Source organism: Esox lucius, chromosome 1 (assembly GCF_011004845.1).
Source record: "Esox lucius isolate fEsoLuc1 chromosome 1, fEsoLuc1.pri, whole genome shotgun sequence".
NCBI lineage: Eukaryota > Metazoa > Chordata > Actinopteri > Esociformes > Esocidae > Esox > Esox lucius.
In genome coordinates this window covers 24,464,612-24,490,773 of record NC_047569.1, presented here as the reverse complement: position 1 = coordinate 24,490,773, position 26,162 = coordinate 24,464,612, and the positions used below count along the sequence as shown (strand labels likewise).

At 38.6% G+C, this 26,162-nt stretch overlaps 1 protein-coding gene across 2 annotated transcripts; it reads right to left on the bottom strand.

Annotated features, from left to right (window-relative positions):
• Window positions 1-1,209: 1,209 nt before the first annotated feature.
• On the bottom strand, window positions 1,210-26,162 carry zbtb44 (zinc finger and BTB domain containing 44). 2 transcript variants are annotated; one of them, XM_010893686.3, is made up of 6 exons: window positions 25,788-26,162; window positions 16,657-17,727; window positions 15,876-15,960; window positions 12,403-12,554; window positions 6,635-6,935; window positions 1,210-2,930 (listed from the first exon to the last, which is right to left on the bottom strand). In XM_010893686.3, exons 2-6 carry the CDS (start codon window positions 17,687-17,689, stop codon window positions 2,636-2,638), a joined length of 1,866 nt encoding a protein of 621 aa, XP_010891988.1. In that variant the 5' UTR covers window positions 17,690-17,727; window positions 25,788-26,162; the 3' UTR covers window positions 1,210-2,635. The 2 variants fall into 2 exon arrangements, with proteins under 2 accessions (XP_010891988.1, XP_010891989.1); XM_010893687.3 differs by having other exon boundaries at window positions 2,815-2,930; window positions 6,852-6,935.

Below are 26,162 nucleotides of genomic sequence, written 5' to 3'. Positions count from 1 at the left end.
CGTTTTGAAAGCCTATTACTTTAGGGCAATAATTGATAGTTGGGCAACAACAACTAATCCGAAATGGAATATCTTTTAACACAGGGTCAAGTTAATTATTGGCAATTAACAGGTGATTTCAAATCAGCAACAGTTTAACTGCTGTGATGAGAAAACTAAGGATGGATCTACCACATGGTAATGACTTTAAAACTTAAGAGTGAAAATAATTTAAATATACATAATAAAAATACATGGGTCCTTCATGCAACAAGGCACTAATGTAACAGCAAAAATAAAAGTATGGCATGAAGAATACACTTTCTTTATGTTCAGGACAATTCCAATATCACTCAGTAACTGCCTCCTTATTTTCATGCATGGACGTCTGAATCATGCTGGATATAGGCAAAGACTGAAGTTATTACAACAAACAGAGGAACTAAGCAAAGGCACAAACCAAAAGAAATTAACTGCTTTATATCTTACATCACATTTGAAGAGGAATTCATCTTTAAGTAGGAAAATAATTGTGGAAGGTAAAATCTACACTGGAATTGCTTACCAATAAGACAGTAATGTTTCAAGGGTTACAGTTTGGAAAATCTTATTGAAAATCTGAATTGGAATCCATAAGCCCTTGAGAGGGCCTAAATAACATTTTGAAGAAAATGAAGACACAAAACTGTAATCACTGCCAAATGTGTTTAACATGTATTAAATACTTATCTAAAAGAAACATTAGTGTTTTAATATTGACAACTATATAAAAAATATATTTGTTTTTTCATTTTTTTTACTTCAACTATGACAGAATATTTTGTTCAATTCAGCACTATTCAATCCCAATCTGTAATGCAACAACATGTGAAAAGATCCAAGGGGGTAAAGAATAATTATATCCACTGTAGGCTAAATCCACATATTCTAGGAACGATTGATTGGATGGCACAACACATTGTCCAAAACTATCTCTAAGCACCCAACCAATGGTTGAAAAACACTATGCTGTTCCTTACCTAAACCCAAACTAATAACAGATTCAATATGTTAAATGTCATCAAATAATTATTTTCCTGGTAATTACTAATTAGGATCCTATAACCAAAGTCCAGACAGTTAACGTTGAGATGCCAAGAAAAAACAAGAAAAAAACAACAACATTAGAACCAATAATGGATTTTGCGCTTCACTGGCCCAAAACACCCATTTTCAGATTTCTTTGATTCATGGACTATGTGGAATGATATGGAAAGAACACTTAATGAACAAAAATGTCAGTAGCATTTAATCAATGGAGTATCACCATTGAATTATGAAGGCATAGTGATGGACAACTGTGGCTAATGACGGTTTAAAGTAACAGGTATCCAAGCTAAGGACAATATCTCTGGAGTAATGCTAAAAGAAAATGAACATGCACCTCAACCAGGAAAATCGCAAGGTTAATTGAAAACACCAAAAAATATCCATTGATCCCACTTAATGACACAAAGCAATGTCATGGTGGCTATGTTATTATAGACCTCTCCTGGCTCCATACACATTGAATTGTAAAACTCACAGTAAGCAAGGCACCCAGCCACACATTCTTATTTGTTGACCACTTGATTAGTACAAAGTAATCCAAAGAATGTCAACCAGAGTCAAGACACTAGCTTCTAAAATGTCATCTCTGAATACAAAAGTTTGGCAATGAATATTCCTACCAACCAAAAGATGCACCAAAAAGTAATGGGGTCTAATTGTTATATTTCAAAATAGTGACATTGAAGCATAGTAGTTATGTCACCATGTAACTAGTACATAACTATGTAATGTCTACCACCATAGTGATATTCTTAGAATGTATTTAACCACTGTTGTTTTGTTAACATATATTTGAAACGTTACTGTTTGTTCCATACAGTGACATTACTCACAATAGGGAATCAGTAAAAGGAGTATGTCACTGTCTTTATTTGTGACAGTTTTACACAGCATGTCAACAATCCTGCAGCGACAGAAAACCAGAATTTGATGTGGTTTATAATTTGGGCTCAGCGATTTGGTGGTGTTGATAAATATGTCACTAGAGATATCTATCACACATGTTAGGGACAAGAGTAATTCACAGATCATTTTCTGTGACATCATGTCTTTCTGATCCAGCTTTCCAAGTTCGGGCAACAAGTAGATATCTACATTTCAAACAACCCCTAACAAGTCAAGCGTCAAAGTTGCAGTTCATTCATATTGCGAATAACGGAACAATGAGAGTTCTAGATGCAATTTCAAGTTTTAAAACTGTTTGGGGGTAAATAAAGTATAAAATGCACAATATTCTTATTCACAAAAGAAAACACATACACACCTCCGACATGAATCACAACTACTTACAACGTAGCATTCAATTATCAAACTACAAGCTCTTGCAATAGATAATATTTAGTAACATAGTTTCCCCACATCAACGGCACTCAAAGTAACACAACCTGTTTCATACAACAAGAAATGAAATCCATATAAGTAACGAAATAAATGATTTGTCGCTGTTAGCAAAGTTAAGACCTCTAATTCTAGTGACGCTCAATGAAGAAGGGCAATCTCAGGCACTTTCCAAAGGCGGGGCTTTGGATTGAAAAGAGGGAGGAAGGGCACAGCTAGTAGTTGATGGTCACTCAATTGAAATGGAAGCCAGCTGTTTAATGTGGGCATTCTCCTCCTCAGAGCCATCCTGGGAGCTGCTACTGCTGTTTGTCTTTGGCTCCTCTGACACATTTTTGTCCTTCAGGGATGGGGTGTCTAATGGGAAGGTGTTGCTCTCACAATTCTGGGTGGAGGAGACCTGGGAGATGACCGGCATCTGGACAGACGAGTTGTTGCCTTCAAAGCCTTGCTCCACCAGCTCATACTGCCCCAGAGTCTCCTCCTCCTGCACTTGGCTCAAGTAGTCGGGCACGAGGAAATCACTGCAACCATGTGGAGACATAACAGACAAGAGAAAGGCCTGCTGATGAAAGTGTCCCTTAACCTCTTATATGAAGTAGGCAATAAAGTAAATCGTGGGGAAGTGATACGTAAAATAGGAAGAAATTAGCAAGAATTGAGGGACAGATCTTTTGAAAATCTAACAGGGTTGAAGTATTTCCTATAAAGAGTGAGGATCCCAGGCAAAGATATTATTCTGTAAACGTTTAAAAAAATGTATGGCACAATTATGCACTACCAACCTTCGAGGGCTTGAGTTGATTTAGAAGTTGAAATGTCTAGACATGTCTGCTGAATTTAGAAGTAGCCTATGTTAGGTACTATGAGCTATGCATCTGAATGATAGCCCCTTAACTGAACGAAAATTATACATGGAAAAATAAAATGCATCCTTGCAAGGAAATAAAAGCTTTTAGCTGGTATGAATTAAAACAGTTTTTTCCCAAAAGTCTAAAAACTACTAAGAGGATGGAATAATTCAAGTAAGAAATTCAAAACACTAGACAATAGCAACTAATGTAGTGGACATCTCTGTATCACCACCCCTGAGCTTACATGACAATAATAACTGAATAAAGATTATTATTAATAAAGTGGCTAAATACTGCTTTGAACCAGATATTTAGCAAGATTAATGTGTAAATACATAGTGTCTGGTGAAGGTCTACACATCCCTAGCACAGCTTATACTTTTTGTTGCCTTAAAATTACATCTAAGGGACTAGTAGCTAACAAGAATAACATAACATGATTATGCCACCAATAATACTTGAAAACAGGGTTCTAGTCAGTTTTGCAATGTATTGAATTTGAAGTAAACCCGAATGTATTCTAGGGCTGACCCCAGTTCAATCATGGACTTTGGTTCAACCAATATTTTTTAAGTCAAGCAGTTGAAATTCTATATTTTCCTCAGAGATGCCTGTCTAATTTGCGCCTCTGAGCAGACTTATTAATTCTGTAGGCTGCATGCAGTGTTTTTCATAGCATGTATGTAAAAGGCTACCTATCAACAATATTTTGTCTATATGCATTTTCAGAACCAGTAAGTTGCGCATCTCAGTTAAAAATCTACTTTGGCGTACAAACACAGGTGGACACAGAGATTAATGATCAGAAAGGACTTACATTTTCCCTGGTTTGGTCTGACAAACATTAGACCTTCATATATATATTACATATTAGCAATCAGCTACAGATGCATCTTTGCCCAAAATTTGAGCTAAATTTCAACCACATTAATTGATCCAAATAACCACAGTTAACAAATCACACAAATAAATGTAGCTTTAAAACCATTCACCGATTTAAAATAAAAAGAAATGCAATTCCCTTATGCAGAAAACATACCTATCTTTTCCATTAAAGAAAATGGCTATAATTTCAGGTGCACTAAAACCGGTCCAAATGGTTAGAAAATAATTTGAGTGCAACTTCAGACGGTCCAGCCTTTCAGAAAGATTATAAATGTTGTCTGGTTTGATCTTGTGATAACACATCATGCCAAGATCAAATTATACTCCAGGGTAACATCAATCAATTAATAAAATGTATTTATAAAGCCCTTGTTACAACAGCAGTTGTCATAAAGTGCTTTTACAAAAACACCCGGCCTTAAACCCCAATGAGCAAAGAACAGTAGTGTTGAATTTCAGTGGCTAGGAAAAACTCCCTAAGAAGGCCGAAATTTAGGAAGAAACCTAGAGAGGACCCAGGCTCAGAGGGGTGACCAGTCCTCTTCTGGCTGTGCCGAGTGTGATATTAAGAGTCCAATTGGAATAATTAATAAATGCATATGGGCTAAATCCCGAGTCTATTTAAATTTAGACTAGGTCAGAAGCATGACCAAATGGACAGGGACAACACGGGGAAGGGAGGATGTGTCAGCACAGTGGCATCTGAAATCGTCAGGTATCGTCTTGATCAGCAACACAATCAGGAGGATTTTGGACAGGGACAGCAACGGGCCCCCCAAACCAGGTACTCCACAGGTGTGGACCAGGACCTCATGTCCTCCTAAAGTTTCAGAAAATGCATTCCTCGTATGAACAACGATTTATAATGGAGAAGGAGAACTTAGTGGGGAAGGAGAACTGACCCTACTACCCCAGCACAATAGTTTAGCAGCGTAAGATCTTGGGACTTAGACAGGGGGGGTCTTTATGCCAAGGGAAGTCAGGAACAAAATAGCCTCAGCTTTCAGAAAACAATATCAAGACACCTGGGGAAAAAGCCAAAACAAAAGCCCCATTGGCCTCTGGACAGATAAGTCAAAGGTGGGGTTGTTTGGCTGCAATGCAATAAGCCATGCTATCTGAAAACAAAACACTGGCTTTGACTAGAAGTAGCTCATACCAACCATGAACGTAATGGTTCAGGGGGTTGCTTTGATGTCTCAGGGCCTTGCCAACTTGACATCAGAGTCAACCATGAATACCATACTGTACCAGAGAATTATTGGGGAGAATGTGAGGCCATCTGTCAAAAAGATGAAGCTTAACCAAACATAAATCTTGCAACAACACAATCATCTAAAACACATGCAAAGCTACAACAGAATGGCTCAAAACGAAGAAACGGAATGTTATGGAATGACCAGGTCAAAGCCCAGATCTCAATCCTATCGGAATGCTGTGTGGGGCAGACCTTATATCCTAGGAAGTCCTCAACAATGACATAGTTGAAGAAGTACTGTAAAGAATAGTGGGCAAAATAATTCTCCCAGTCAATATGTAGGAAACGGTTACAAGAAATAGCTACAGCCGAAGAGGGTAACACCAGCAATTTAATCTAGGGGTGTAGTTATTTTTCTGCACTATGAAATTGCATTTATGTTGTTTCTTCATTAATGTACTTACTTTTTACATGTATTTTAGTACTCCTTTTCATACTCACAAAGTCTTCAAAATTAATAGACTTACATATTCACTGGGGATTATTTCACGATAATCGTGAGGAAAAAAGCAGGCCTAACCAGTTGACCCAATGAGTAGTAAAATTAGGCATTTAATACGATCCTAAGACATTTGCTGCATACAGGGAGGTAGGTTAGGATACAGAAATAAGAAAAGAGCAAGGCCAAAGCAAAAAGTTCCAGAAAAACCTGCCAAAGACTGCGAAATACTTTACCCTGAGATTTTCTCTAAGAACAATTCCACAAAAGACAAATGATAATGCCAAAAACATAAAACGACTTTCCAAGAAGTGTTGAATGGTCCTGAGGAGTCCGGTCTCAGTTACGACTAACTTCGGTTTAAATATTGCTGTCCATCATTAATTCCAACCAAATTCACAAAGTGTGAACAACAGTGACAAAAACAATGGTGTTCATTGCCAAGAGTTATGTAGTGTTGGTAAAATCTCACTCAAAATGATTCACAACGTTAACTGCTGCCAACAGTGTTTCAACCAAGTATTAACACTGAGGTGAGAAAACATGCAATCAATACGTCTACATTTTTTCTTTCAAAAAATAAATAATTGTTTAATCCATTAGATTTTAAGGCAGCAAAATGGGAATGCTGTGCAAAGGACTTGTAAACTTTATGGTGTGGAACAGTCAAGCAAATTTAAGGAGGTAATCCTAAAATAGAATTTCTACCTCAACATGGCCACTATGGGAAATATCCTTTTCTTGTATGCTTACTTCCCCTGCTACGTTAAGCTGAGTAAATGGACTCCTCACCTGCTTTGGAAGTAGTTTGCTAGTTCAGATGCCTCATGGTTCAGACTCCGCAGGTGTACAATTAAATTGCCAGAGTTGGTAAACATGGCGCCGCACGTTTTGCACTCGTAAATCCGGGGCTTGCGGATTATGTGGCGGGAGACCCTCATGTGGTGCTTATATTCGCCGAAGGACGTGAATGTGGCACTACAAATCTGGCACCGGAAACAGCGTTTACCTTCGTGCTTCAGCCGGTGCATCTTTAGGGAGTAGGCCCGTGTGAATTTTTTTCCACAGCGATCACACTGGAAGGGCTTAATGCCTGTTAAGAAAGGGATGAAACAAAGAGACAGATTATTGCACATTATCTTTACAACAGTAGATCAACAAAGAATACACAAGACCTCCCCCCAAAATGATGCCTTTCTCCCCCCCGACCAATCAGTGTATTTCGTAAAGGTATCTTATTTTGCCTATGTTCACTTAAAACATTGTTTACATCATGTGTACAAATTTAGTTTTACATTAATTAATGGTTTATATATGATTGTGCCAGGCCATTTTGATGTGAATGCTTATTGATAAATAGTGGCCATTATGTTTTAAGCACTGATTTGAAAAATACTGCATAAGATTGGTATGTTCGGGAGACATATTTGCGGTCCCATTCCCCAATTTTATTATGCAGGTTTTAAACTGGAAGTACAATATGCTACTGTAGCTAATGCATGACAGCTATGGAAAGCTAACCAATGCATTTTTAATACTAAAGTATGTAATAATAATACTAAAATATAATAATAATAAATAAATTATATATATATATATATATATATATATATATATATATATATATATATACACACACATACACATATATATATACTATAAAGAAATACTATACTTAGCCAAATATTGGCACCCTTGCTCTTTTCTGAAATAATTCCCTATTTATACAAATAAAACCTACAGTATATTAGATTTTTTTAAATCACAGTCTATTTGAAAATCTACGTGTGCAGTTTGTTCTTGGCCTGTGAAAGTTTTACTTGCTGAGGCCGGACTCAAAATCTTCCTGACTTAGGTCCTAGAAAGGTCACAGATGATGCGGATCTAGGCACTTTACAAGCAACTGCATAATAGTGCAGAATGGGTTCTTGAGCTATACCAGAAGGCTATCATTTTTATTTGGCTTATTGTTCTTCTGAAATACCCGCATTCATGAACAGAGACAGGTTTTGGTGACTGGGTTATACATTGCACACCAAAACTAACACACTTTGACACCTATTCATTCAAAGGTATTTATTTATTTTTAATAGTGAAGACATCAAAACTAAAGAATATCACACATGGAATCATGTAGCAACCCCCTAAAAATTTAAATAGATTAAAAATGCATTTCATAATGCCTCAAAGTATACACCCTTTGCCTTGACAGCTTCGCACACTTTGCATTTTCTCATCTAGCTTCATGAGGTAGTCATCTAAATTACTTTTTAATTAACAGGTGTGCCTTGTTAAAAGTTCATTTGCGGAATTTCTTTCATTCTTAATGTGTTTGAGTCAACAAGCTGGTATACATACGATCATCATTATCTCAGTTCTGTAGTGGTCCATATTAATGCAAGAACAACTCAATTAAGTATAGAGAAACAACAGTCCATCATTACTTTTAGACATGAAGGTCAGTCAATCTGGAAAACATCAAGAACTTTGAAAAATGTTTAAGTGCATTCATGAAAACCATCAAGCGCTATTATGAAACTGACTCTCATGGGGACAGCCACAGGAAAGGAAGACTACTAGTTACCTCTGCTGCAGAGGATAAGTTCATTAGAGTTACCAGCCTCAGAAATCTGCACCCTAGATTGCAGCCCAAATAAATGCTTCACAGAGTTCAAGTAACAGACACATCTCAATATAAACCAGGGGTGTCAAAACGGTTCCACGGAGGGCCGAGTGTCTGCAGGTTTTTTCCTATAAATTGGTTCCCAGTTCAGACCTAAACAACCAGGTTGAGGTTAATCACTAACTAGTGACCTAATTAATCAATCAAGTACAAGGTGAGAGCGAAAACCTGCAGAAACTCGGCCCTCCATGGAACCGTTTTGACACCTCTGATACAAACTGTCCAGAGAAGACTGTGAGAATCAGGCCTTTATGGTTCAATTGCTGCAAAGAAACCACCACTGAAGAATACCAATAAGATGATACTTGCTTGGGCCAAGAAACATGACAAAACCAGAAATCTGTCTTTTGGTTTAGTGATACCAATTCCTTCTAATGAAGGAAAATCAAGATCAAATAATTTACAGAAGTTAGAGATAAAGTTATATCAGTGCATATTGTAAAATGCAAAATTGTACAAAACAATATCCAAGTGTATAGATATCCCAGTGTGTGTGCTGGGTCAGTTAGTAGGAAGTGGGATCAGCATCACATTACCCAGGCACTATCAAGAAAATGTTGCTCAAAACTCTGTGCTTGGACAAGGAGAGATGTCAGACAAACCAGAGGTTGACAATCACTTTGGAGGACCTACAGTTAGTGTTCATTGGCTGGGAGTAGAGTAACTGTACACCTGTCAACCATATTAAGAACTCCACATAACACTGGCATGTTTGAAGGGGTAGAAAGAAAGAAGCCATTACTCAAGAGGTACCATCTGCACAAAATCATAAGAGTTAGCTGTGATGTGGGTAAATGTATTGTGGTCAGATGAGACCGAAATGTAGTTTTTTGGGTGGCATGAACTTAAGACTACCAAGCCTCAACACTCACCATCCCTATAGTAAAGTACAGTGGTGGTAGCATCAGGCTTTTGGGACGAATTTCATCAAGAAGAATAATTATTGTACAGAGACCCATTTACTGGTGTCAAATAAAGATATTTCAGTCTACCATTTGCAATCCAGTAAAATAACAGAATTGGTAAGGGTTTGAAATATTTTTGCAAGGCATATTATATATAATAATATACACTCACCTAAAGGATTATTAGGAACACCATACTAATACTGTGTTTGACCACCTTTCGCCTTCAGAACTGCCTTCATTCTACATGGCATTGATTCAACAAGGTGCTGAAAGCATTCTTTAGAAATGTTGGCCCATATTGATAGGATAGCATCTTGCAGTTGATGGAGATTTGTGGGATGCACATCCAGGGCACGAAGCTCCCGTTCCACCACATCCCAAAGATGCTCTATTGGGTTGAGATCTGGTGACTGTGGGGGCCATTTCAGTACAGTGAACTTATTGTCATGTTCAAGAAACTAATTTGAAATGATTCGAGCTTTGTGACATGGTGCATTATCCTGCTGGAAGTAGCCATCAGAGGATGGGTACATGGTGGTCATAAAGGGATGGACATGGTCAAAAACAATGCTCAGGTAGGCCGTGGCATTTAAACAATGCCCAATTGGGACTAAGGGGCCTAAAGAGTGCCAAGAAAACATCCCCCACACCATTACACCACCACCAGCAGCCTGCATAGTGGTAACAAGGCATGATGGATCCATGTTCTCATTCTGTTTACGCCAAATTCTGACTCTACCATCTGAATGTCTCAACAGAAATAGAGACTCATCAGACCAGGCAACATTCTTCCAGTCTTCAACTGTCCAATTTTGGTGACCTGGTGCAAATTGTAGCCTCTTTTTCCTATTTGTAGTGGAGATGAGTGGTACCCGGTGGGGTCTTCTGCTGTTGTAGCCCATCCGCCTCAAGGTTGTGCGTGTTGTGGCTTCACAAATGCTTTGCTGCATACCTCGTTTGTAACGAGTGGTTATTTCAGTCAAAGTTGCTGTTCTATCAGCTTGAATCTGTCGGCCCATTCTCCTCTGACCTCTAGCATCAACAAGGCATTTTCGCCCACAGGACTGCCGCATACTGGATGTTTTTCCCTTTTCACACCATTCTTTGTAAACCCTAGAAATGGTTGTGCGTGAAAATCCCAGTAACTGAGCAGATTGTGAAATACTCAGACCGGCCTGTCTGGCACCAACAACCATGCCACGCTCAAAATTGCTTAAATCACCTTTCTTTCCCATTCTGACATTCAGTTTGGAGTTCAGGAGATTGTCTTGACCAGGACCACACCCCTAAATGCATTGAAGCAACTGCCTTGTGTTTGGTTCATTAGATAATTGCATTAATGAGAAATTGAACAGGTTTTCCTAATAATCCTTTGGGTGAGTGTATATGACATCTTTATATCAGTACCAGAATTTACTTTTTCAGCAATCTGAGCCACAGTAGCACATGTATTGGATTGGACCGCACAGGCCAATCTTTGCTCTCCACATGCATCAACGAGCCTTGGCCGTCGATAACCCTGTTGCCGGTTCACCGCTTTTCCTTCCTTGGACCACTTTTGATAGGTACTGACTACTGCAGACCACTGCAGAACACCCCACAAGGGCTGCAGTTTTGGAGATGCCCTGACCCAGTCGTCTAGCCATCACAGTTTGGCCCTTGTCAAAGTTGCTCAGATCCTTACACTTGCCCATTTTTCCTGCTTCTAACACATCAACTTTGAGGACAGAATGTTCACATGCTGCCTAATATATCCCACCCACTGACAGGTGCCATGATAAGATTATCAGCGTTATTCACGTCACCTGTCAGTGGTCATAATGTTATGGCTAATCGGTGTACATATTACTGTACACACACATACACTAACATCACATTGATCAGAAATACAGTGTAGACAACATTTAAATGACTATTGTAGCTGGAAACAGCTGCTTTTTAATGGAATATCTACATAGGCGTACAGAGGCACATTATTAGCTACCATCAGTCCTGTGTTCCAATGGCACATTGTGTTTGCTAATACAAGTATATCATTTTAAAAGGCAATGTAATCATGTTAGCATAGCTGAAAACTGTTGTACTGAATAAAGAGGCAATAAAACTGGCCTTGTTAAGACTAGTTGAGTATCTGGAGCACCAGCAATTTTGGGTTTGACTACAGGCTCAAAATAGCCAGAAACAAGGAACGTTCTACAGAAAGTTGTTAGTCTATTTTTGATCTGAGAAATGAAGGCTACTCCATGACAGAAATTGCCAAGAAACTGAAGATCTCATACAGAGCTGTGTACTACTCCTTCACAGAGAAGAGAAAATGGGCTCTAACCAGAATAGAAAGAGGAGTGGGAGGCCCCCGGTGCACAACGGACCAAGAGGACAAATACATTACTGTCTAGTTTGAGAAACAGACACCTCCCAGATCCTCAACTGACAGCTTCACAAATAGTCAACAGTGAAGAGGCGACTCCGGGATGCTGGCCTTTTTCCCTATCTTCCTCTGTCCAGTGTCTGTGTTCTTTTGCCCATCTTAATCTTTTCTTTTTATTTGCCTGTCTGAGATATGGCTTTTTCTTTGCAACTCTGCTTAGAAGGCCCACATCAATATGTATGTTTGTCATTTGGATGTGTCACAAAAAAATCACAAGGACTTCATAACTAAATAAAGTGCTTTATATTAGTGTTTTACATTCATAATTATTTTTATAAATCCCACTTTGTTTGACTCCCACCTGTACAGTATATTATGCTCTATGATATATTGGGACATTTTCCAATAGATTTGTTGCTGAAGCTTTATAGCCTAAGAAAAACTAAATATAAAAAGTGTACTTTGATTCATAATTCCTCATTTATGCTTTTAGATACAAATGTAAATAAAACATTTCAATTTTTTTTGGGGGGGGGGTGTTCTAAATAATTTCCCCAGGTCACAGCACAGTAGTTACCTACAGCCATGTAGAATGACCTACCAGAGTGGATGAGCATGTGTTGTTTCAAGTTCTGAATACGGGTGAATCGGACACCACATGTTGGGCACTGGAAAGGTCTGTCTGGGCCATTGGTACCAGGACGGGTTGAAGGACTTATGTATAAGTGGTAAGGGTACTGGAGGCTTTCTAATCTGAAAAACAAATAAGACTGCTTAAGTGAGAGGTACACACTACATCCAGAGTAAATATGGTAAAGCTTGTGAAGTCAGAACTAAACATTCCTATAGCTTTATAACAACATTAAGACCAGTTGGAAGGCAAAATAGAACATATGAACCAAAGGGGAGTTAAAAACAAAGAAAGGAAATTATAAAAATAAAACATCAATTTATTGATAATCATGAATTAATTGTAAATTATGACAAGTAGGTAATGTACAGATGGATAAAAAAAAATTGAACTCGGGTCTCCCACGTGAGAGGCACTGTCTTTACCCACTATGCCACTGCGCCACACGTTTCACAAGTCGGTAGATACAATTCAGCCTTGTGTTAAAATAACTAACGTTTCATATTAAGTTTACCTCCACCACAAATAGAGTCTATGAACTATGGCTTTTGCCACTGGCCATTTTAATAGCTTATTAGCCAGTAATAGGCTTACTAGTATTACTAATTTCCTAACAATTGAGAAATTGCTAGAGAGACTGAAGATTAACTGTTCCCTGACAAAGATATTTAATTTCATGGCACAAAAACATTAGTTTTTCTTTCATTCATGAATGACATTGATACAATAACTATAGGTGACGATAACTGACTGACTTTCTCATCAAGTAAAAAGACAGCTTACTATAAACGTAACTACTCAGTGTTGTAGCTAGGTTTTGGTCTATCCTGACCCAAAAAGCATGTACGGATGCAATATAACCAAAAACTGTTTTATTTTAGGCTTACTATAATGTAGATACTGAAGGTTATAGCCAGCAAAGTTGTTGTCTATCCAAATGCCTACTTTGTTTTGATTGTGGAGATTTGATTGTGGGACCTATAGCTTGCAGGTCCGCTTCTCTAACCACTACGCTATTTAACAAGGTCAGTCAGTCAGTCAGTAAAAGCCATTCACTCTTTTTGGTCTGGCTAAAAAAGTTACAAATGTAATTAAGAAAATATACATCTAATTATACAGTGTATATAAAAAGTCTACACACCCCTGTTAAAATGAGACAAAGAGAAATCCTGTCAGAACGTTTTCCACCTTTAATGTGACCTATAACGTGAAAAATTCAATTGAAAAACAAACTGAAATCTTTGAGGGGGAAAAATAAAAACTAACAACCTGGTTGCATAAGTGTGCACACCCTTAAACGAATATATTGTTGAAGCACCTTTTGATTTTATTACAGCACTTAGTCTTTTTCGGTAGGAGTCAATTAGCATGGCACATCTTGATGTACCATGCTCTTCTTTGCAAAAGCGCTCCAAATCTATCAGACTGCAAGGACATCTCCTGTGCACAGCCCTCTTCAGATCACCCCACAGATGTTCAATTGGATTCAGGTCTGGGCTCTGGCTGGGCCATTCCAAAACATTAATCTTCTTCTGGTGAAGCCATGCTTTTGTGGATTTGGATGTGTGCTTTGGGTCGTTGTCGTGCTGGAAAGTGAACTTCCTCTTCAGCTTTCTAATGCACGCCTGAAGGTTTTGTGCCAAAAGCGCCTGGTATTTGGAACTGTTCATGATTCCCTCCACCCTGACTAAGGCCTCAATTCCAGAAGAAGTAAAACAGCCCCAAAGCATGATGCTGCCACCACCATGCTTCACAGTGGGTATGGTGTTCTTTGCGTGATGGGCAGTGTTGTTTTATGCCAAACATACCTTTTGGAATTATGGCCAAAAAGTTCAACCTTGGTTTCATCAGACCACATTTTCCCACATGCTTTTGGGGGACTTGATGTTTGTTTTTGCAAACTTCAGCCGGGCTTGGATGTTTTTCTTTGTAAGAAAAGGCTTCCTTCTTGCCACCCTACCCCATAGTCCATTCATATGAAGAATACAGGAGATTGTTGTTACATGTAGCACAGAGCCAGTACTTGCCAGAAATTCCTGCAGTTCCTTTAATGTTGCTGTAGGCCTCTTGCAAGCCTCCCTAACCAGTTTTCTTCTCGTCTTTTCATAAAGTTTGGAGGGACATCCAGTTCTTGGTAATGTCTCTGTTGTGCAATATTTTCTCCACTTGATGATGAATGTTTTCACTGTGTTCCATGGTATATCTAATGCTTTGGAAATTCTTTTGTACCCTTCTCCTGACTGATATCTTTCAAGAATGAGATCCCTCTGATGCTTTGGAAGCTCTCTGCGGACCATGGCTTTTGCTCTGCGATACAACTAAGAAAATGTCAGGAAAACCCTAATAGAACAGCTGAACTTTATTTGTGATTAATCAGAGTCACTTTAAAAGATGGCAGGTGTGTAATGACTTCTATTTAACATGAGTTTGAATGTGATTGGTTAATTCGGAACACAGCCACATCCCCAGTTATAAGAGGATGTGCACACTTATGCAACCAGGTTATTGTAAGGTTTTTATTTTTCATTTTTCCCCCTCTAAGATTTCAGTTTCTTTTTCAATGGAATTGTTCACATTATAGGTCACGTTAAAAGTGGAAAAAGTTCTGACATGATTTATCTTTGACACATTCTCTTATATCACAATAACCTGGCATTTTAACAGGGGTGTGTAGACCTTATATCCACTGTATGGACACAATTATTACAGATAATTGCATTATTTACAGAAGACCAAATGTAGAACAAATGTAGCATTCAGTGGAAAGAAACCTTGTAAAAACAACACCACATACAGTCCAGTCCATAAGATAAAATCTGGACACTGAGAAGTTTAGATGTTTTAGCCCATTCGAATTGAAATGACAATGATAATAACAGGTCAAAATATAGACTGTCCATTTTATTTTGATGGTCTCAGTTTCAGTATTTGGGTCTTCCAGCAGGACTGCAAACCCACACTGGACTGTTCTAGAATTAATTGTGACAGTTGATAACAGCACTTCGTGGAGGGCATCCCTCAAAAGAAATTTGAGCAGTTTGCCGGTCTTTGCAGTTAGAAAATTGCAGCAAGCGCTTCATGGTTAGCATCCATTTTCACTAGTAATTGCAGATGATTTTGCCAAAAATAATGATAGAAAAAATTACGGTGATCATGAAGCCTACTAGAAAACTGCTCTAATTCGTCTTTCTGGGTGTCAATTATTTACCATTGTCATTTAGTTTAATCTTCTAAATACAATTTGAAACTTCAAAAAATGTATTGGTTCTGCAATGTTCAAAATGCAACAACATGTGCAAGAACAACCAATGATTTCATTACAATTATCTATTATCTTATTTGAAATCATTAACAGAAAGTCTAAATAGTACTCACATCTGTACACACAGTATATAGTTTTCCATGCCATTCATTCTACTACATCTTCAACCAATCATAGTTACCTTTCATCATTCTCAGCATGACCTCCAGCATTGGATGTACTTTGCATGGAGGGCAAACCTTCTGTGACTCCCTCATCTATTGAACCTATGCAAAACAAAGAAGAAATATAATTTCAACCAGTTGCTAGCTATCTCAGTCTGAGGGGATATAACTGATTCACAGAGCCAACTGAATACAATTAAAGTGGCAATCCATAGTTGAAACAATCAACAACCGTCCTCCTGGCCCTCCCTGTTTAAAAAATAAATAAATACACAAGAGAAAGGGCTGCAAGGTTTCACATCCATGAAAATGAATGTCAAAAATAAAACTACAGATAACAATATTATATTTCAAAATGTGTTTACAAACATTGTAGCAAAACAATATTATATTCTTTGTTATATTTATTTTCTAGAGGTATTTTTGAAGAATAAGTTATATTCTTCAAAAATCAATCAGGAATTCTACATTTCAATAATTATAAGCCTACGAAATGAAGCAACAGCAGATTGGCTCTTTACAAAGGGGAAATTACTTTTCCAAAATGTGTAAAGCAAAAAAGGTTGGCTTTCCATTTTGATATTACGTGGACACAGCTACATACTGAAATTCTAAATATGCACACCACATGTTGTGCTTCGACCACTCTTACACTCATTTGTGGTTGAGACCAATAGCTGTATCTACACAACCTCTGAAAAAGGTTATGGACTGTCCTTGACATAAGACTGGATTTGAGCTCAGAAAACATCTGACAGAGTTACAATTCAGTGATGTTCCTTTAAGAGAGAACCATACCTATGGAGGAAGACTGCGGGCTAATAAGGAGGTCCTCCTGGACTTGTTCGCTGCAGGGCACCGTCTGCTGGTCGCTCAGGGAACTTTGGGATGTGCTGACGGGTTGTGAAGATGTTTCCTGGACTTCCTCATCGCTCAATCTCTCCACTTTGATGCGCACATCCTCATCTGTGCCCGCCAGCGACGATGGTGCCTTAGTGGAGCTTTCGCATGTCAGGAAGTCACTCAGCCGACGACTCGCATCCGAGGGCCCTGCCTGTTCCAGACAGTGTGGGCTCTCAGGAAGCTTAGGCTGCTTCTCCGGGTGGAACCTCCGATCGATACCGAAAGGAAAGGTCCACGGGAAGGCCAGGGAAGAGTCCACAGGCTGGGTGGAGGTCTCTGAGAAGGAAGGCGATGGGTTGGGCATCTGTGGTGAAGTGATCTGTGCGGTGCATTTGAGCGGGCTCTCTGGGGACATCATGATGAAGCTCTTACGTTTGCGTCGCGACTCTCGACAAACTGGGATGCTCTTCTCCATCACACTGCAGTCAGATGAAACCGGTGACAGGCTACTGTCCAAAGGGGTCAAGGCGCAGTGGGAAGAAGTGCTTTCGCCAAGAGCCGACTCCTGTGGTTTCTCTGGCCCCATGTTTCCGGCACTCCAGAGGATGCTGGACTTCATAAATTCAGAGCACGTGCTTGCCACAGCAAACATTTGCATGTAACTGGCGGCGGCTAAAACATCAATAATGTTCTCCGTGCTGATCGAAAGGGTGGACGTGTAGGCATATTCCAGCAGTGGAGTGAAGCCACTCACCGTGACATGGTGCAAGTCCAACACAAACTTGTCCTCCTCCTCAGGTCTTCCCACCAGTTTGGAGCGGAAGAACTCACTGCAGCAGGCGAGCACAACCTTGTGTGCTAGAAACAGCTTGTCCTGGACCCGGATGGTGACATCGCAGAGGTGGCCCTCATTGCGCAGGGCATTCAACTTTTCTAGCATCTCTTGACTGTGCATGGGGGAACTGTGGGTAAAGGTTTTCACCCCCATCTTTGTGTCTTAGCGTACTGGCACTGGTGGGTATTCACCTACAGGAAGAACAGAAGACAAATCAGGAGCTGTACGCTGAATATGGAGTAAGAATCAGGGCCTCAAACTAACCTTTAGGTCCACCAAATTACACGAATAACTAATAATTGTGGTGTGTGACTTTCCTCAAGGAATAATTTTTTTCTTAGTAGCATGGTATATTACTCAATTTCCTTAGATTGTTGTGACCTTGTCTTAAACCAAAATACCCCAGACAAAAACACTCACATGTAATCAGAGCCAATAGCACTTGTCAATGGGTGAATGTCTTTCCAGCACCTCTCACCATGGTGAGTCATGGTGAGTCTGGCTAGTAGTCATGTGAAGGATCGCAGCAAAACAATGTAAAACTATCAAGCATTTAAACAAAATGGTATAAATTGCCAAGAAACATAAGGGAGCTGTCTCACTTAAGCAGAATGTTGAATTTAATGTAAAAATGTAGTCATCATGAGGAGCAGTGTTTCCTACAGTATTCTATGTCAGCAGCAGGGGCAACTATTGTGCTAGTGGGGGTCAAACAGAACTTTTTTACTTTATAACTTGCAATTGTATTTACAGTAATAAACTGTTGTCTTAAAAACTGTTGCTTTTATTGTTTCCCCCCCATGTACAACATAAAACACATTTAACTAATAAGAATCTAAATAATGCATGCATTACTAGAAATGAATAACATTGCAATGTTATTCGTTTAATTTTACTCAAAATTTGTCTCAAAATTTGTAACCTGAGTTTATGTAGAAACATATGTTTATGTTTTAGCTGGCAAATCTTTACAATGGCAACATAATCAACAGCGCTTGCTGTATTTCGCCCTCTTCGCTAGTAGTTGAAGTTTCAATTCAAAGTAAAAACACCAAGCCATGAACAAAATCTAAATATACTAGAAACACTGAAAGGTGAACTTCAGGAAAACATTTTATATTGCACAGGGATTGTTCAATCGTTCAACGACCTCCTGTAGGCTACATTTCGCTGCAGTAAAGCGGTGAAGGAAACATTTTGTGCAGATTGTCTAAGAATTCATCAGTTTCTATAATGAATAATTGAAAAACAATAATAGTATGCTAAAATACCACTAACCAGAATGCTTTAATGAGTTAGATTCCCGACAAATGCAGCAAGTAGGACTTAGAAAAAATAAGACATTTTTGAGAAACTTATAAAACAGCTTTAATAATGGTTTAATTGCTTAGTCTGACGTACACAGACAACATACCTAGAATTCAAAAGTTGAAGTCAACTAGGGATGCATTTTGCTCAAGGTTTTGATGATACTCAACACATGATCCATCATGTTACAAGAGACCATTACTATCCATTGAACACAGTAGTCATTTAAAACCTTCTAAACAGATGTTATCTAGAACTGAGGGTAAACATTTAATTTGTGATTATTTCAAACAGCATAATCTTCTGTAGGAATTTGCATCCAAGTGAATAGGATTTTACTAGCTTTTCTGTCAGACATTAGGCCTAACAGTTTGAGAACGTACTATGTATTACTTCTTCCTGTAAACCAAACCCTGGATTGGGTTAATTGATAACTGGAACTTATTTTAAAAGTTGGGGCGTTAACTTTAGGTGTTTAACACACTTGCATGAATATAAATAATAAATGGAATATCTCAATACAAAATAATGACAAGCCTGAAATATCCTTTAAATAAATTAAGAAGCAGTCAAAGCAATAATGACTGAAACATATTCCCTTAATCCCAGACCCCGAGAAAATGTATGACAGTACTGCAAGTCTAAAGCAAGTAAAAGGAGACATAGCCGACAAGTCAATCCAAACTGTTAGACAGACAAGCAATAAAATGAATATGGGGAATATCTCAAAATCTTATTTTTTGTAAAATGGAAATGGAAATAAAAACCAAATGCTAAGATGTGCAAATCATTTAAATCCTATAATCAATTGAAAATAGTGCAAAGACAACATAAATGTTAAAACTGAAAAAAATTCTTGTTCCTTTAAAAATATATGCTCACTTTGAATTTGATGCCAGCAACACGTTTCAAAAAAGCTGGGACAGGTTAACAAATGAATGGAAAAGTTGTTTAATACAAACAACAAACCTGGTGGGAAATCTCACAACTAATGAGGTTAACTGGCAACAGGTCAGTAACATGATTGGGAATAAGGAAAGCCTCCCAAAGTGGATGAGTCTTTCAGAAGTAAAGTTGGAGAAGGGTTCACCACTCTGTGAAAGACGGTGCAGGCAAATAGTGCAAACAAAAGAGTTTGGGGATCTCAATCGACGGACATAGTATCATTAAAAGATTCAGAGAATCCGGAGAAATCTCTGTACGCAAGAGACAACGCAAGAGAAACCAATACTGGATGGCCATGATCTTCGGGCCCTCAGACGGCACTGCATTAAAAAAATTCTGTACTGGAAATCACTGCATGGGCTCAGGAAAATCAATGTCTGTGAAGTTTGTCGCTGCATCCACAAATGCTAGTTAAAACTCTACCATGCAAAGAAGAAAACATATACAGTGGGGAGAACAAGTATTTGATACACTGCCGATTTTGCAGGTTTTCCTACTTACAAAGCATGTAGAAGTCCTCTTCAACTGTGAGTGACAGAATCTAAAAAAAATCCTAAAATACAGAAAATCACATTGTATGATTTTTTTATTATTAATTAGCATTTTATTGCATGACATAAGTATTTGATCACCTACCAACCAGTAAGAATTCCAGCTCTCACAGACCTGTTAGTTTTTCCTTTGAAAACCTCCTGTTCTCCACTCATTACCTGTATTAACTGCACCCGTTTGAACTCATTACCTGTATAAAAGACACCTGTCCACACAATCAAACAGACTCCAACCTCTCCACAATGGCCAAGACCAGAGAGCTGTGTAAGGACATCAGGGATAAAATTGTAAACCTGCACAAGGCTGGGATTGGCTACAAGACAATAGGCAAGCAGCTTGGTGAGAAGGCAGCAACTGTTGGTGCAATTATTAGAAAATGGAAGAAGTTCAAGATGACAGTCAATCTCCCTCGGTCTGAGGCTCCATGCAAGATTTCAACTCGTGGGGCATCAATGATCATGAGGAAGGTGAGGGATCAGCCCAGAATTACACGGTGGGACCTGGTCAGTGACCTTAAGAGAGCTGGGACCACAGTCTCAAAGAAAACCATGAGTAACACACTACGCCGTCATGGATTAAAATCCTGCAGCGCATGCAAGGTCCCCCTGCTCAAGCCAACGCATGTCCAGGCCCGTCTTTTTGGTCTAAACTCCACTCACCGTGTTTGGAGGAAGAAGGATGAGTACAACCCCAAGAACACTATCCCAACCGTGAAGCATGGAGGTGGAAACATCATTCTTTGGGGATGCTTTTCTGCAAAGGGGACAGGACAATTGCACCGTATTGAGGGGAGGATGGATGGGGCCATGTATTGTGAGATCTTGGCAAACAACCTCCTTCCCTCAGTAAAATGAAGATTGAAGATGGGTCCTGGCTGGGTCTTCCAGCATGAAAACGACCCGAAACACACAGCCAGGACCAAGATGGGTCCTGGCTCCGTAAGAAGCATCTCAAGGTCCTGGAGTGGCCTAGCCAGTCTCCAGACCTGAACCCAATAGAAAATCTTTGGGGGGAGCTGAGAGTCCGTATTGCCCAGCGACAGCCCCAAAACCTGAAGGATCTGGAGTAAGCCAAAATTCCTGCTGCAGTGTGTGCAAACCTGGTCAAGAACTACAGGAAACATATGATCCCTGTAATTGCAAACTAAGGTTTCTGTACCAAATATTAAGTTCTGCTTTTCTGATATATCAAATACTCATGTCATGCAATAAAATGCAAATTACTTACTTAAAAATCATACAATGTGATTTTCTGGATTTTTTGTTTAAGATTCTGTCACTCACAATTGAAGAGTACCTATGATAGAAATGACAGACTTCTACATGCTTTGTAAGTGGGAAAATATGCAAAATTGGCAGTGTATCAAATACTTGTTCTCCCCACTGTATAAACAGGATTCAGAAATGCTGCCGCCTTCTCTGGGCCCAAGCTTATTTAAGATGGACTGAGGCGAAGTGGAAAACTGTCCTGTGGTCAGACAAATGAAAATGTAATGTCTTTTTAGGAATAATGGATGCCACGTCCTCTGGGCTAAGAAGGAGAGGGACCATCCAGCTTGTTATCAGTGCACAGTTCAAAAGTCAGCTTCCATGATGGCATGGGGGTGCATTAGTGCACATAGCATAGGTGATATGTATACAGGTTTTGGAGCAACATATGCTGCCATCCAGACAACGTATATTTCAGGGATGGCCTTGCTGATTTCAGCAAGACAATGCCAAACCACATTACACATGTATTACAACAGCATGGCTCTGTAGTAATAGTCTGATTGCTAAACTGGCCTGCCTCCAGTCCAGAATTGTCCCTCATTGAAAATGAATACAACAAAGGAGACCCCGAACTGTTGAGCAGCTGAAATCCTATAACAAGCAAGAATGGGAAAGAATGTCACTCAAAACTACAGCAATTGGCCTCTGTTCCCAAACGCATACAAAGTATTGTTAAAAGAAGAGATTCTAGACAGTAATAAACCCCTGTCCCAAATTATTTGAAACATGTTGCTGGCATCAAATTCAAAATGGGCATATATTTTTCCAAAAACATTTCTTTGGTTTAACATTTGATATGTTGTCTTTGTATTATTTTCAATTAAATATAAGGATTAAATTATTTGCACATCATTGTATTCTGTTTTTATTTGCATTTTACAGTGTCCCAAATTCTTTGGAAACAGGGTTGTAGAAACAAACGTACAACATTATCTGCTGATGTCTTCTGGTCATTGTGCTTGTATTCATGCCACTAGCACACAGAAATCATACATATGGCTCCTTTAATCTATCTATGGCAGTGGATCAGAAGTAATTAGAAGTATTTCTCCTGAAGCCCCACATGCACACTGAAGGGAAGCACAGGCTGAGAATTTGTGAACATAGCAGTTTTATGCTAACTTTTAAGATTCAGCCATTACTGGGGGAGTGTGTGAATTGTTGCAATATGGGGCCCCCAGGAATGGCTGAATCTTAAAATCATGAAACTGCTATGTTCACAAGTTCTCAACCTATGCTTCCCAGCAGTAAGTTCCTTATGTCACCCCTAGAATCATCCATCCTGAAACAATGTAGTTGTTGCAAAAATTGTACAGATGACAAAATAGTTAGAAGATGAACAGGGATGACTTTTGCTAAAGTGTGCAAACGCTTAGTAGAATACAACTTAATCAGTATGATTACTTCATTAAATATACTTCAGACAGATGGCAGTGCTGGGAAAGTCCAAAAACAACCTAGAGATTACAATGTTAGCTCACTCTATAAAAGTGAGCCGAAATTCAGTGGACTTCTTAATTTTAGGTAGCTAACGGTAATGGCCCAATACATGATCAGTGGTCTGATATCAGCAGCATTTAGTGTAACACTAATATTGTACTGTACCTACCTAGTTAGCTAGCTAGTTGTTTCTTGTGACAAAATGTATGTCAAACAAAAGACCTAGTCTGCCCTGATCACTCATCAATTTTGAATTGTATAGGTTGTGATAAAATATTTTAAAGAAATTCATGGCTACAACAACAAACAAAAACAAAATGAAACTGTATAAAATGAAACAGCAGGGGTCAAAGTTAAAATATTTGAACTTTGAGTGCAGCAGAAAATAGCTTCCTGAGCGTTGTGTTCAGGGTTGAGCTGTGCCAAGGGTAGGAACACAGATTTGAGGTGGTACTAAAAATCTACTATGGAAGAAATGAATGGTGTAAGAACACAAAGACCAGCTTTTACAGACTGGTCGTGAGGTTTTATGGAAATTATGACTCATAATATTTCATTCAATAGGGGGCTGTTTACTGCATATAAGTCAACCTGGAGACAAAATACTATACACCAACAGCAAATGAAATGTGCGGGTAACTAATAACGTGTTAGGGGAATGTTTACGCACTAGTTTCAGTCAAATGTTTTTATATAAACAACATAATAGGCATAAGCATTAATGTTATTTTTGTATTAAGGACAAGTGCACTAGTTCAAGCAGAGTAACACACAATTGGCTTGCTACAGTAACTAAGGTAACTATCTTACTGGCTATACAGCTGGCTCAGTATCATGCTGGTGACTATCTAGCCAGGTAACATTAACGTGAGAATGCACCTTTCTTGGTTGTGGTACAAGTAGTTTTCAAGCTTTATCTCAAATGCCAAGAAGGTGGAAAGCTACTCACCTTCAAACCACCCTGCCTCCTCTCTCACACTGACTTCAGTGAAAATATTTTCACTGATCAGCTGGTTGAGCACACTAAGCAACCATCAAAAATGCAAATTAACCATGTATACAAGCACATCTATTTATCCAGTCTATGCAAATAATATTGGTGGTTTATCGATCTAATAAAGGCAGACATATGTTAATGAAGGATAATATCAGCAGATTATATAGGCTAACAGAAATGAGTCTGACTCGGGAAAAACAATACAGTTGCCAATAAATAAAGATATTACAAGGTCTGGACACGCACCAATATTTATTGGATTATTCATTTGAATAGGATTTCAATTTTACATGTAATAAATAATCAATTAAATTATTTATTTGATGTCATTCGTTGTCACAGAAGCTAGGATGATATGGTGCAAAAAAAACTACCCATGTTTGGAAAGTCACAAAATGTGATTTTGAGCAACTTAAGTAAAAAAAACTGACTAAAATATATTGTGTTTGTCTAAGGTTACAAATGTATGTAAATTGTTTTGCCCCATTTAGTGACTAAATGACAGCATATAGGTTTCAAATAAAATGCCAGCTTATTTTGGGTGTTAGCCTACGCAAAGTTACAGGAGACAAGCTGGATGAAAACAATGCAGTGTTAACAAATTACATGAACACCTCACAGCTTTTCCCATCACACACACACTCCCTGCACTTGGTAGAAAGGAAGAGAAAAGAGAGTAAGTAGCTAAGGTTTGGACGATCAGAGTTCTCAGACACTGTGTAACAAAAAAAGTTGGAACTTGTAATTTGGAATTCAATGTCATGATCAATACATCTACATTTTCATTTTTTTTGCATTAACAAAAAATCCTGCATTAAAGTGACCCCCACGCCTGTGTAAACAGATTGTTCAATTACTCAATTTCACTTATTTCTGTGTGTAGATAGAAAGTTTTTCATTCTTCACATTTCATTGCTATGTTGATTGTGTAATCATGGCACAAAGGAATGGTCAAAGGAATTCCCCTAAATAAAGGTTAATAAAAAGTAATAATAATACTTAAGGAGGGTGGCAAAGGCTGATTGAAGACTTTAATTTAGTTAAAGAAAAAAAAAACTTAATTTAGTAGGTCTACAATTAGGCTACTTGTTATTTAAATGAACTTTCAGCATACTCTCTCATTAAACTGTGAAATTAGAAAAGGAGGGTGTTTTTTAACTGACTTTATGCATTTATACAGTAAATAATACATGATGGTTAGAATTTTTTATGATATACTGTTTATATTGGTAGATGCAATTTAAGACAACTGTTGGAAATAAACGCTTATGATTATATTTTTAATAAAATATTTACTAAAATTGAAACTGTCATTTGTGTTTATGGGCAGGGGGGCGGGGCTCAACTTGTCAAAGATTAGCATTTTCACTTATTAAAATAACCCTACTTTGCATGCCGCAAGCATTTCTACAAAGTATCGTCAGTTGGCGAACTACTTAGCTAGCTACATGGCTAGAAGAGACCATGGTGTTAGCATGTCAAACAACTAACGTCAGTTACGTGCTATGACCGTTTACAAAACCAGTATGGACAAGCCACCAGCTAACTAACGTTACTGTAACTAGCTTGACGCAACTAGCTAGCTAGTCTGTAGCTAACGTAAATGCGACAAAAGACGTTTCTTGATTTGTCTGGCTGCCTAGGTAACAAACTATTGACTTTAGAAATACACCAATCGTCAACACTCAGCTAGCAGTGTTCACGGTCACAGATCCACTGATTGAGCAATAAAACGTACCTTCACAGTAGACAACCGTGTGTGAATCGGTTCTGTTTGATTAGATCGGCCTCGGGTTGTGGAGTCTAACGAGGCCGATGTAAACACACCACAGCTGGGCGTGCAGTAGCACAAAGCAGCACCTTAGCTTGCGAGCAGTCTGGGTGTTAGATCTGACGATTTAGCCCGCACTCCTTGACTTGTGTTTGGGAATCATGCGTTGGCCAAACGCACATAAAATTGAGATTTGCATTAATACTTGGAGCTGTCGATGGCACCACAAGTTGTTTTAAAAAAGTTTACTAAATGTGTTTTCCCGTTTCGTTAAAGTTCATCATCCTTTATCCTGTGTAAATCCTTATTGCACTTTATTTGTGTCCCATAATGCAACGCGCA

Coding starts and splice junctions, on each gene's coding strand:
- zbtb44 (XM_010893686.3), bottom strand. CDS start 17,689: ATGGGGGTGAAAACCTTTACCCACAGTTCCCCCATGCACAGTCAAGAG. Junction 12,555..15,875: donor CATGCTGAGAATGATGAAAG/GTAACTATGATT, acceptor TTTGTTTTTCAG/ATTAGAAAGCCTCCAGTACC. Junction 2,931..6,634: donor GCAAACTACTTCCAAAGCAG/GTGAGGAGTCCA, acceptor ACATGGTTGCAG/TGATTTCCTCGTGCCCGACT.